The 11,859-nt window shown below is 45.7% G+C and overlaps 2 protein-coding genes across 3 annotated transcripts in view; one reads left to right on the forward strand and one right to left on the reverse strand.

The window, feature by feature from the left end:
• Positions 1 to 408: 408 nt before the first annotated feature.
• Positions 409 to 7,907, reverse strand: PAQR9 (progestin and adipoQ receptor family member 9). The gene has a single exon (XM_071437658.1). The coding sequence runs from the start codon at positions 7,905 to 7,907 to the stop codon at positions 6,693 to 6,695; it is 1,215 nt and encodes a 404-aa protein (XP_071293759.1). The 3' UTR covers positions 409 to 6,692.
• Positions 7,908 to 7,943: 36 nt separating this feature from the next.
• The window catches only part of U2SURP (U2 snRNP associated SURP domain containing), a 50,419-nt gene continuing 46,503 nt past the window's right edge, over positions 7,944 to 11,859 (forward strand). Inside the window, exon 1 of one of the 2 annotated variants that reach the window (XM_071437643.1) lies at positions 7,944 to 8,034. The gene's annotated coding sequence lies outside the window, so the exon portion shown is untranslated. The remainder of the gene's footprint in view (positions 8,035 to 11,859) is intronic. The other variant, XM_071437644.1, reaches the window with a different exon arrangement.

The raw sequence follows: 11,859 nt of genomic DNA on the forward strand, positions 1-11,859 counted from the left end.
CAATGTTTTGCTGATTCTTTGCACTGCTATTCCTACCAATTTCATGATTTTTCAGGGAGCACTGTAGGCTGAACACTAATCTTCTAATACATATTAATTATTAGATCTTAATGTAACGGGGATGTCTATCATTATTTAGTTAGCAGAGAACTAAAATGGCAAAGAATGCCATTTTATTGCTTTAAAATATAAAAGACAATGAAAAGGCAATGACACTTTTGCTAGTATACTGTTTTCAGAAGTACCAACACCCCTATGCCCCTATATAAGAACTGAACATTCCTGTACTCATGCTAACTCACCTGTGTTTGAAGAGAACTACATTCAACAAATTTCTGATCCTACAGGCGTCACAGTAAATTATACAAAGAAATGAGAAAAGTCTTTATAAATGCATTTCTGCAAAAATGAACTCAGAATCAACTTTATTTATAGATCACACCCTTTTTTTTGCTAAAAATGCATAGTCATTACATATACAGTAGTCAGCATCCAAAAGTGTACAAAGAGTAAATTTTCAAACCCTCCCAACAGAACCACACAAAATTCACACTTTTTGTTCATTGCATGCATAGCCCCTTAAACATGATACCTCCTACTAAAGCGTGCTTGAACCTCTAGCAGACAGAATTGACTTGCTATAAACTGTTTCTCTGTACTATTAACCCCCAGCTACAACCACAAATCCTAAGGCATTCCCATGAAGTAGCAAAGCCCTACTTCAGAATCCTCCATGTTCTGAGTACGGTGCAGGAAGCAATTGCCCTGAAAGCAGAAGTCTGCTGGTGGTGTTCCCTTCCAGGCAACTTTAAGCAAAAGCCTGCTTCCTTTGTCTTGGTCAATAATTTATTACTGAATTCAGTGGAATGAAGCAGCATCTGTCTAAGCAAGATGTGAAAATTATTTAACTTAATTCCACACCCAGCTCCAAGACACTAAGTGTCTTGAATGGAGGTCAGTGTCTTGCAGTGCATGTGACACTACCATCTTAGATCTCATCTGACAGAGTAAAGTCTCAGCTGTATCTTGAGTGTTGGTGATACAGCCCTGACTCAGAGGTGTCTAACAGAAGCTAGGAACATACTTGGATATTGGGAGAATTTCTAAAGGTACAGGCCTTGACTAACAAACCACTTAAACCCTTTGATGTAGTCTTTTTTTTTTCCCCTCAGCTACTGCTCCCAGTTAGAAAAACTCTTAGAAACATGGTCCTCTTCACAGTGGTGCTTTTTGTATCAGCCCTTCCAGTTGATGGGCAGAGTGGGTTAGTAGAATGATTATTCAGGGCTTCTTGACAGAGTACATATATGTGGTCAAAAGATCTGAGTTCAGATTTCACCCAACCATAAGATTAACTCCATGTAGTTGGTTTTGTAGAACAGGAGGGAAAAAGAGAAAGTTGTTTGATCAATATAATTTTATATTCTCAAATGAATACATATTTTTTCTTAAAAGCTTCATTTACTTCAGGTCTTTTTACTCTGGTAAGAAGTTTGACATGGTTCAAAATTCCCAATGGCAACTGAGACATAATAATAATCTTACAGACACTGATGGGAAATCCTGCTCCATTGTTTCATAGTAACTGGAATACAATCCATGGCTAAATGAACAAGGAGGCCTCATGGGTGTTACAATGCTCCTCAGTACAAGTTACCAGTGAGAATTTCTGAAGAAAAGCATATGTAAGTCATGCATGTTTTCTCTTTACTCCTGACCCTTAAGCATTTAGTCAGCCTGTTTAATACTGCCTGGGTCTTGACTGCCCCCCACTTGAGCCAGCGGAAATTTTTGGAGCCATCAGCTCCAAAAGACACAGGATGTGAACATCCTAGGAGTATGGCAATGACAGGGGTTTGTCCCAAGAGTTCACAATCTGGAAACGTTCATGCTCCTCTCCCTGTGAGATGAGGGAAAATATAACATTCTCTCTGCTGGAAGATTTCTTCTTAGCACCTGGGAGGGTCTTTGCATTTTTAAGTGCTTTACAAACATTTGCTAGTCTTCAGAGCAACCCTGCGAGGTAGGTAAGGTAAATTCTCCCCATCTTACAGATGTGGGAACTGAGACACAAAGGGTCAAATTCAACCCTGGTACAATTCCAGTGTTTCACATGAATTAAAATTCATTCAAAATGAACACAGTTTAAACAACTTGCCCTAGATTACAGAACAGATAGTGGCAAAGCAAGGATAAGAACCCAGGAGTGCCTGACTCCTCAGCTTGTTACTGGCCACTTGGTCATTTTTAAGCTCACAGGCAATGAAAAATCAGTTTAATCTGGGCAATTACTACAGGTATGACTTGCTTCTGTAAGGCATGTGGATGGTAATCAACTGAGTTTAGTGCAATAATGCTCTATGAATGTGCTGCCTCAGAGTTTACTTAAAACATGAAGTAAAACTTTCATACTGTCATTTCCTGCAGGTGCACTGTTGACAAAAACCTGACAAAGTAGCTGGATTCAGCAAATAAATAATAGGCATAACACTTGGACAACTAAGCAGAATTATCATTTTAGCAAAAAAACCCGAACATACTTCTACTTTTAACTGCTACATTTCTACAAGTGCAGCATGCAGATGAAACCTTTCCCTTTGTTTCCAGATATAGATTCCAGTCTTGCTAATGAAGCTGCTCATAGCTTCACAGATACCCTGGATAGTGACATTCAAATGAACACACTGCAGAAAAAGTACTGTATCACCACAGAAAACAGGGTAGTGATTACAGATGAGGTTTATCGATCTTCCAGGAAGATGAGCTGGAAGCTCACAGGCTACTCAGAAGTGCCCAGAAGCCAGGCTTACTGAATATATGCCAGTGTAGATTGCAGTTCTAGGCACATGCTGAATGCAAGGGAGGGTGTCTGTGCCACCAACACTCTTGGAAGTGGCCCCAGCAACAGTCACTTCACATCAGCACAGGTGTGTCAGTCTGAAAGTCAGTGCTGGCCAAACACAGAAAGACACCCAGGCATTTACAGGCCACCCCCCTGTGCTCCAGTCCTCACCTTGTGCTCCCATCCCTATACAGATTCTACTCCAAAAGGCCTGAAAAGCCTTTTTGGTTTAAACATGAGCTGTGGAATCCACAGTGTAGACCTTATGGCAGGTTATAAAAACATTATGACACATATTTCTGCAAGCAAGTTAGTTTTCTAGGATTTCCTTATGCACCTAGTCTGCAGGTTAGACCTCCAAGCTCTGAACATGCTTACACATGTTCTTCAGTCATGTGCTTTCACACCAGAAAGTTATCCTGCACCCTTACAAGTCACACAAATGCTGACTCACTTCTATATGAGCAAATTCAAGCACTATAATTATAGATATCTTGTTCCAATTTGAATCTTTTTATCTCAGATTACTTTTGTCCATCGGACAGCAAATGGAATATTATCTGCATGCATGTCCTTCACTGAATAGACACAGACACTCAGGTAACATTCCCTAGATATTCTCCACACTTACTGTACCTTTTTAATTTGTAGTCACATTTTTTAAACAAAAAACAGACAAACAAAAATCCATGAATTAGAACTCTTAAATTCTAATCACATCTCCCTGTAGCCATTCACTCAGGATTCAGCAGCCTGCTTACAGTGGCTCAGACAGCAGTGCTTGCAACCAGCTTTTACAAATAATTCCATGAGGTGCTCAGGCCCATACACGTGCCTAAACAATTTGCCAACAGAAACTTCTGAATGAAGCAATATTCTTAATATCAGAGCCAGGTACCCAATCTTCAGTGTGACTGGGGCTCACAGGCAACTCTTGTAACAGCAGTAAGATTCCAGTAAAATTGCAGTTGGTTGCAATCCAAACTTTATACTGTTATCTGTCGTTGAGATATATATAGATGACCCTGTGTGGCCTAACTCCAAATATCAAATGTATTTTTACAAGTTAGCAACAGCCATTTTTGACATTGCCTCTTGAGATGTCCTCTACATTGTGACTGACAAGCACAAATATAATTCATTATACAGGATGCTTTAATAGCTTGGTCTTTTACATTTGGCTGTTACTGTTTGTTTCTGAGCTGCCTTCTAATGCTGAGGTTTGCTGTCCTAAGATTTATTTCTTAGCTTTTAATTGCTGGTTGGATGTGCTAGTGGCATCTCCTAGGCAAACCCTTTCTACATAATTAGTTTGGATGAGTCATTGGGCTCTAACTACTATGCCTCTATTATTTTAACTTGAATACAGCCCATCTCAAAGATTTTTGGCCTCTTTTTGCAGTTGTGGAAATTCATAGCCTGACATGGTTGCAGGTCTTGATCCACTGGCTTTCTGCTGTGAGTTTTCAGGGTTTTCACAATATTAAAGCACATTTCAAGGAATAGCAATGTTGTGAACCAGCCTTCTCTCCCAGTTGTGCAGATAATCTTCTGCTTTGTTGGCAGGTGAAGAAAGCAATGCTACATTTATGACAAAACTTAGTGAAAATAGGTAAAATTTAAAATACTTCATGTAGTTTCCATTTTCTTTTCATGCAGGTTGGTAAATGAAAACTGAACACAGCCACTCACACAGGGCTATGCAGTTTTTTATGGCCCAACAGCAATAACTCAAGAGGCCACAGTTTGGGAACTGCTACTCCAGATAATTCTAGTCAATCTCCTTAAAATACATCTGACCCTTCCAGAAATGACATACCAGCAGAACTGTGGCTGGCAAAGAGTATATATTTTTGTTAGGCCATTTTCATAGTTCACTAAGAATCTAAAATATTCAAACCATTATACTTAAAATGGGTTGAGATAAAAGCTAAATTGAATGAGTGTAATTTTCTTTTAGCTTATGCACTTCAACTGAGAAATTTTCATAAAGCTGTTCCATTGGTAGAGGGCATATCAGTTATTGGGTCTGTGATGACCCTGACCCATGTTAAGGATTTGACTTCAAAATCCCTGGCTACAGTCCTTCCTATATTCCCATTTTAAACAAAGGGGACTTTGTCTTACAGAAGATGAGAACTGGACTCAAAACGTTGTCTTGGGATTCAGATGCCATGTCCATGAAAATGGGAAAGACCCAAGCAGAAATACACTTCTACAATAGGAGCTGAGTAAAACAGCTATTACACTATTATGCAGTCTGACACAAGGGTTTGCTAAGGAAGTACCACCCTTCTTTAGACAATGGGTTACACAAGCAGTTTCTCACCTGAACTTCGCTTGGTAAGCCCCTTGTGTAACATTATTGCACTTGTTCTGTCAGACGAAAGCAAAGTGCATCTGCTTAAAATCTGCACATGGTTTACAAAAATGTATCTAGAGTAAATTCAATCTATACTTAAGCTCTTTGTCCTGTGACAAGGATAGTACATGGGTTGCTCTGAAAAGGTACTGCTTTGGAAAACACCTCCTAATTCTTGTCTTTGAACTCCCCTAAAGCTTCAGAAAGAGGACTTCAACACATCCAGCTGCAGCCACAACTAATCAGAATAGGAAAAAGTGGGGAATGACAAAAAAGTGCCAGTATCCAGTACTTGTAGAGCCAGATTTTAGGTGCTGAACTCGGATTCAGCAGTATCGTATTCTGCAACTAATTTTAGGATGGTAAATATGACAGTGCTCTAATTAAAGAGCAGCAGAAACTAGTTCCGTGTAGCTTTTTTAAAAGATCCAGAATGAGATCTCATGCATCAGTTACTCTCTTTACATCCACAGAACTCCCACCGAGCTTGGCAGGGGTTGATAGAAAGTCTGGCATCTGACTTTGACTCTAGAGGACTGGTTTGGGGGTGATTTACCCAGGAAGATAAAGGGGCCCCTTAGCAACTCCCTCAGCACAACAGATGTTCCTGACAAGCTGAGGGAAGAGCCATTCCATTATGCAGGGTCCTTGTTCTTCCTCTGCCCCCGTTCCAAACCAGTTTGACCCCTTTCTGGTTCAATTATTTTACATATCCTTTTATTTTATTTTAGTATCTGAGTGGCTACACCAACCACTAACTGTCTGTCTAATTAAAGTCTCTCCATTAACTGGTAATTCTGTAATAATTCACAGCTGTTTTTCCTCTTGCTCTTAAATCTATTGTTCTCTGGCTGAAAAGGCTGCAAGACCTTAGAAACTATAGATAGCTATTGATTTGTTTGCATTTAAAATCCAGTATGTGGCTGCAAAGGCCTGTTACAATATCAGAGAGGAAGATAAATGCCAGTGCATAATCTGCTAGGAAATTTCACATAGGAGTTGATTAAAAGTCTATGAGAAATCATTGCACAAATGTCTTCAGGTGTATACATATATATACACATATATGTAGCTAATAAATATATAGCTAGATATATAAATATATATGTATATACAGAGCTAGTTTAGACCTAATTGTTATGAAATTAGTAAGTGGCATTCACCATTCATGCATTCTTCCTAGTAGCAGAGCTTAATTATTTCAGCTTATACTCTAAGCAGCAACATACCAGTAAGCATTTGCTTGCTTCCCCTGGTAACCTAGTAGCTTAAAGAGCACGAGCAGTTCTGCCATGGTCATTTTCTCCAGCAAACCTCCATGAAAGGGACCTGGCTCTTCCACAGGTGTGTTTCCCCCAGGTGTCACAGCTTCTTCAGGACATGGCGGGTCTGGTCTGAGGGTCACCAGTCTGAAGGTCATCGGCGCAAGGACCTCCAGGCCAAGGGTCACTGGCATGGCGGTCGCTGTCCCGAGGGCCGCCGGGCTGGTCAGTCCTGCTTGCACAGGTCTGCAACGTTGAGGAACCTCCTGACGACCACAGCAAGGCAGACGGTCAGGAGCAGCATATAGCCCACGGTGCCTAGGTAGGTGGGGGCAGCCAGGGGTGCCTTGAGAAACTCAGCCAGCCCGTCCTCCACGTAGTGCACCTGGTCGTAGATGCTGAGGAAGGTGAAGATGTGGAAAAGCTGATGGCTATGCCCCACGATGTCGAAGAGCCCCGGCTGGATCCGCTCGGGGATTTTGCTGACGTTGAAGAAGGCGGCCACCAGCAGCCAGAAGTAGCGGCGGTAGAAGTAGACGAAGAGCGTGGGGTTGCGCGCGCGGAGGTCGAAGAAGAGGCTCTCCAGCATGATGGGGCAGGCCATGCTGAGCGGCATGGCGAACACGAAGGTGCGCACGGCGAACGGGTAGGCGCAGCACGCGGCGCGGCTGCGGCAGCAGGCGGCCGTGCAGCCCACGGCCAGCGCCAGCGCCACGGGCAGCACGAGCACGCGGTAGGCCGCGATGGGCAGGCTGCAGTCCAGCTGCCAGCCCAGCCGCTGCTGCACGTAGCGGCTCATGGCGCCGGCGTCCAGCAGGCTCAGCCCCGGCAGCAGGTAGTAGGAGTAGGCCACGGTGCTGGCGAAGCCGTAGTAGCTGATGGAGGCGTAGTCCAGGTAGAAGAAGGTGGCGCGGAGGCGCGGGGAGAGGCAGCTGAAGAGGTGGGCCGTGCAGCTCATGGCGAAGGTGAGCAGCACCCCCGAGGCGTAGCACCAGAGGGGCAGCAGGGCCGGGTGGTGGAAGGGCACGTCCCCGGCGCCCCGCAGCAGCAGCAGCCGCCCGAAGCGGCTGAGGAAGAGCAGTAGTGGGATGAAGTGGGTCCAGAAGTTGAGGGTCTCGTTGGTGGGCTGCAGCACCGAGGCCAGGCACTCCTGTGCCGAGCAGTGCAGCCGCCGGTAGCCCGAAAGGATGAAGCACTCCACGAAGTCCTCGGGCACCTCGTCCCACCGCAGCAGGGCGGCAGGGCGAGGCGGCGGCGGCGCCGCCTCCTTCTTGTCCCCATCGCCCGCCGGCATGCTGCCGCTGCCCCGGCCGGCCCCGGGCCCGCCGCCTCGCCGCCGACCGGGCGAGGCAAAGCCGCTGCGCCCGCAGCCGCCGGCGGAGGATCCGCGGTAGCTCTGCGCCTCTCCGCCCCCGCCGCCGCCCCCGGCAGCATCACTCATTGCAGCAAGGGCAGTGGCAGCACCGCCGCGGCTCCTCCCGCCCCGCCGCCCGGCATCGCGGTAACTGGAGACCGGCGGCGCATCCAGCGCTCCCGAGGAGCGGGAAGAGACGCCCCCGCCGCCCCGGGTAGGGTTTCCCGGGGTGGGAGGCGCTGGACACCCGAGCCGCCGTTAATGATTGATGCGGCCGCAGCGGGGGGGCGGGTCCGTGAGCGCCCTCGCAGCGAGGCGTGTGGCCGGAGCGGACCCGCGGCGCCCCTTCCCGGGGGCAGGGTCACCGGCACCGGCACTGCCCGGTGCGGGGCCTGCCCGCGGGGCTGTTCTGCTGTAAAAGGCACAAAGGGGGCACCGGGGCGCCCGCCCAGCCCCGAGCGCGGCTGCGCCCGCGCGTGCGGCAGGAGCCGGGCGGGAGCCCCGGGAAAAGGGAGATGGACCCGCGGGGCTGGGGGATCCCCGGCGGCGCGACAGAGCGGGGAGGTACCCCCAGACAGGGGACGGGTGGCAGCTGGGTAGCGGTCTGTCCTGTGTGCTTCGGTAAGGCCGCTGAGACCTGACTTCTTTGGTGACATTATCTCATGCAGTGAATGCAAACGTTATTCTAGGCTAAACCTTCCCGGCCGGGCTGCATGGGGTGAGCGTCACTGACACACACGGCACCCACCTTATCTGCGCGCTCCGAGCGGGGCGGCTGGGAGGGACACTCGGGAACGGCTGGCAGGAGCTGCTCCGTGTTGATCCTTAGACAAATCCTACACTTATTGTCGCGGTTATGCAAGCAGCACAGTTACATAATCTGAATATAAAAATACGGGGGAAAGCGCTGTACGGGTGTTACTGTTCCTTAAGGCATCTGAAGGAAATAGAAGGTTAATGCACCTGCACCACTAATGCAGGTACAGGTAGGAGCCAGACTAAGGGATTGCTCTCTGCTGCTTCAACGTTTGTTTTCAGATATTCTTAAACATCCTGTAGCTCTCGGTTGCCAAAAGTACATTTTACATGGTGATATTCAGATACATGTGTGGTCACATGGTATAAACTGAGGTCAAGTGTAATTAGAACGCTTTGTCCAAAGATTTTCATTAAAATCTTCTATTTGGTAGTGAATCATGACAATGTGAAAAATCTTCTGAACAAGGGGGCAATCAGAAATAAGTTTTTTAAGTTAGCAGAAAGAAAGTCTTAAAAGTGTGTTGCTGAAAGTGATTTTCAATGCATTTTTCATTAAAAAGTAGGGCAGACTGGTGACACTGTTTATAATCTTTATAAAAATTACACAGGAGACCTGCTAAGAAAATAAGCTTAACTGAACAGTGCTGAGAAGCCAACATGAGAAGCAAAATATTAAACAAAAGACATTTTTCAGACAGCAGGCCCAATACGCTCTGATATCCGTGTGGTTTAGAGGGGGTGCATGCTGGAGTGCAGGGACACAGCGAGCACACACTCCTCGGGGAGTGACTGACAGGGCTCTGCCTGCAGGGAGCCTCAGGAGTGAGCAGGGCCCTGCTCCTCGTGGGCTCTGCAGTGTGGGATTTTGGGAGGTCAGGCTTCTCATGCTGCTCTTCACTAGAGAGGCCACAGAGAAGAGGGGACAGGCCAGATGCTGGACTGGGTGCTGCATCCCTGCAGAGTCAGGCGGTGGGGAGGGGGCTGTTTGCTAAAGAACACCCACCCCTGCCCTGCTCCCAGCCCACCACACATGCAGGCACTCCCAGGAGGGCTGTGGGGATCCTGTCTCAGTCCCATTCGGCAGTGACACTGCCGTTTGTGGCAGTCAATGCCACTGCATGCCCTATGGTAGAGGGCCAGAGTGACCATGATCTTCCGTCTCCCTCATCAAGGTTAGATAAGAAGGGGTGGTTGACTGAGAGCAGTCAGGTTTCAGACCTGCACTAAAGAGGCTGTTGGAAAGCCACCAGCAGCTGTTGCAACAGATGGTGTCTAGAGAACAACAGCATCCACTGCTGATTGGGAACTGCTGGCCTTGCAGCAGCAGCAGGGCTCGTTTGACACGTTCTGAGTTTCCTGCAGCCTCCCCACGTTCAGGGATGTGGGAGGCTTTCAGGCCTTGTGCCTCGGGCAGCTCTGGGCTGTGGCCTGGCTGCCTGGGAGACACCCACTGGGTTTATGGCCCACTGGGGCAGCCCAGGCTGGGAGGAGAAGGTGGGGTTTGCTTGTGATTCAACACCAACAGTCCTGGTGGACACTGGACTGTCTGGGTGTTGGTGGAGGTACACACTAATGCTTAGCAGCCACATTTATGGAACTCATTGCTAATGATCTAAGTCTTTTGCTTATTTCCAAGGCAGACTCCTCACAGGGAGAATGATCTCTGAGAACAGCCTGGGCTTTCATAAAGACTACTGCATACATATTACATTGAGTTGAGTATCCTCCTCCCAAGCCAGCTGTGGGATAGTGTGCAGGAAACCTTACAATTTGAAGCACTTACAACCTCAAAATAGCCTCTTATTCATATGTAGTCCATCAAGGTTAGTATTACGTGACTATTATGTGGTAAGCCAGGGAGAATCAGGACATCTGGAGGTCACAGAGAGGAGTCCACGTAATGTAGTGCATGAAGAGCCTCTCCATTTCTCTAACCAGAGTTTATATTTAGAAGGGCATGGTCAGCATATACCATGGTTAATCCTACCATGTGTAGAATTTTCTGCAGGCTTTATCTCCAAATAACCTTTTAGAAGACTCTTAAAACACTGATGAAGGTACTGCCTAATGAGGTAAGCAATGGAAGCTAATGTTAATCAGTGCTGGATGAAGACTCCAAGGAAAAGATGTGCTAAAATACCAAATGTGAGTTTGTTTCTACATTATACTTTTGTTTTATTCAATGTTGAAGTCATTTCTGAGGTGCTATTTTGTCTGAAATATCAAAAGCCCTAAAAATATTCTAAATTACTTCAACCCTACCCAGTGAAATTATGCCTTTTGGTTAGACAATTAAAAAATAAAAGCTAAATGCATGTTTTGCACTCAAACATACTCAGCACACTAGGGAAGAAGTTGTACTTAGCCCTCCTACTATACATAGCTTTTTTGAATAAATAAACTAATTTTAAAAAACCCTAAAAAGATAGAAAGTCCTAATGTGAATATGCAGTGATGGTGTTTGGAAGACTTAAGATGCTTTTGAAGATAAACCTTTAGCCTCACCCAATTCAACTCATGCTGGCAAATATCAGTCTTAGTAGCACTTGCTTGACTTAATCCTCTACCATACAATTCCACCTGTATAATACCTTTTTTCTTTTTAGATCTTCACTTTTAAGACAGATTTTGATGATTTCTTTCTCAGTAAGAAGTTTTATCTGAGTAAAAACATTTACCTTCCTTGTTTCCTCTGGATTTTTCTTCTGCACTGAAACCTTTTTAGTAACTCTTGTGACATCTTCCATGGAACCCCACTAAACCAGAAGAGGTAGAGAATTTGGCTCTATTTAAAAAGAGTAGCTATTAAAGAAAGGGAAGCTTTGGCCTCATCTAACTTTGCTGTACCTCATGGTTGCAGTTTCTCTGGGAGAACATCTGAAGAGATACACGGACATACAAAAATGGTCCTTTTGTTCTGTGTTGTTTTTTTTTTATCCTTTCTTGAATGTGTATCAGTCTCTTGCAAATAATGGTTTGATGGGTAACTTTTTACTGCAGTAATTGCAATACTTTGTAATAATTGAGTAGACACTGTGCTTTGATCTAATACTGAAGTGATTAACTTGCCTTTAGAGATTCTACTCCACTGTCTTTGTAAGACTGGATAAACAGGAAACCTTGCATCACTTTCTCCTTCTTGACTAACTAACTAGGGTCAATTATACTCTATAAAGCTAATACCTTGATGGATAAAGAAAAATGGGAGTGATACCTATATTTTGAAGCCTCAGCTGGAGGAGAGAAAAAGTAGATGTTGTGAAAGGGAATAGCAGTAACC

Source organism: Agelaius tricolor, unplaced genomic scaffold (assembly GCF_023055355.1).
Source record: "Agelaius tricolor isolate 1412-34295 unplaced genomic scaffold, bAgeTri1.0.p SCAF_12, whole genome shotgun sequence".
NCBI lineage: Eukaryota > Metazoa > Chordata > Aves > Passeriformes > Icteridae > Agelaius > Agelaius tricolor.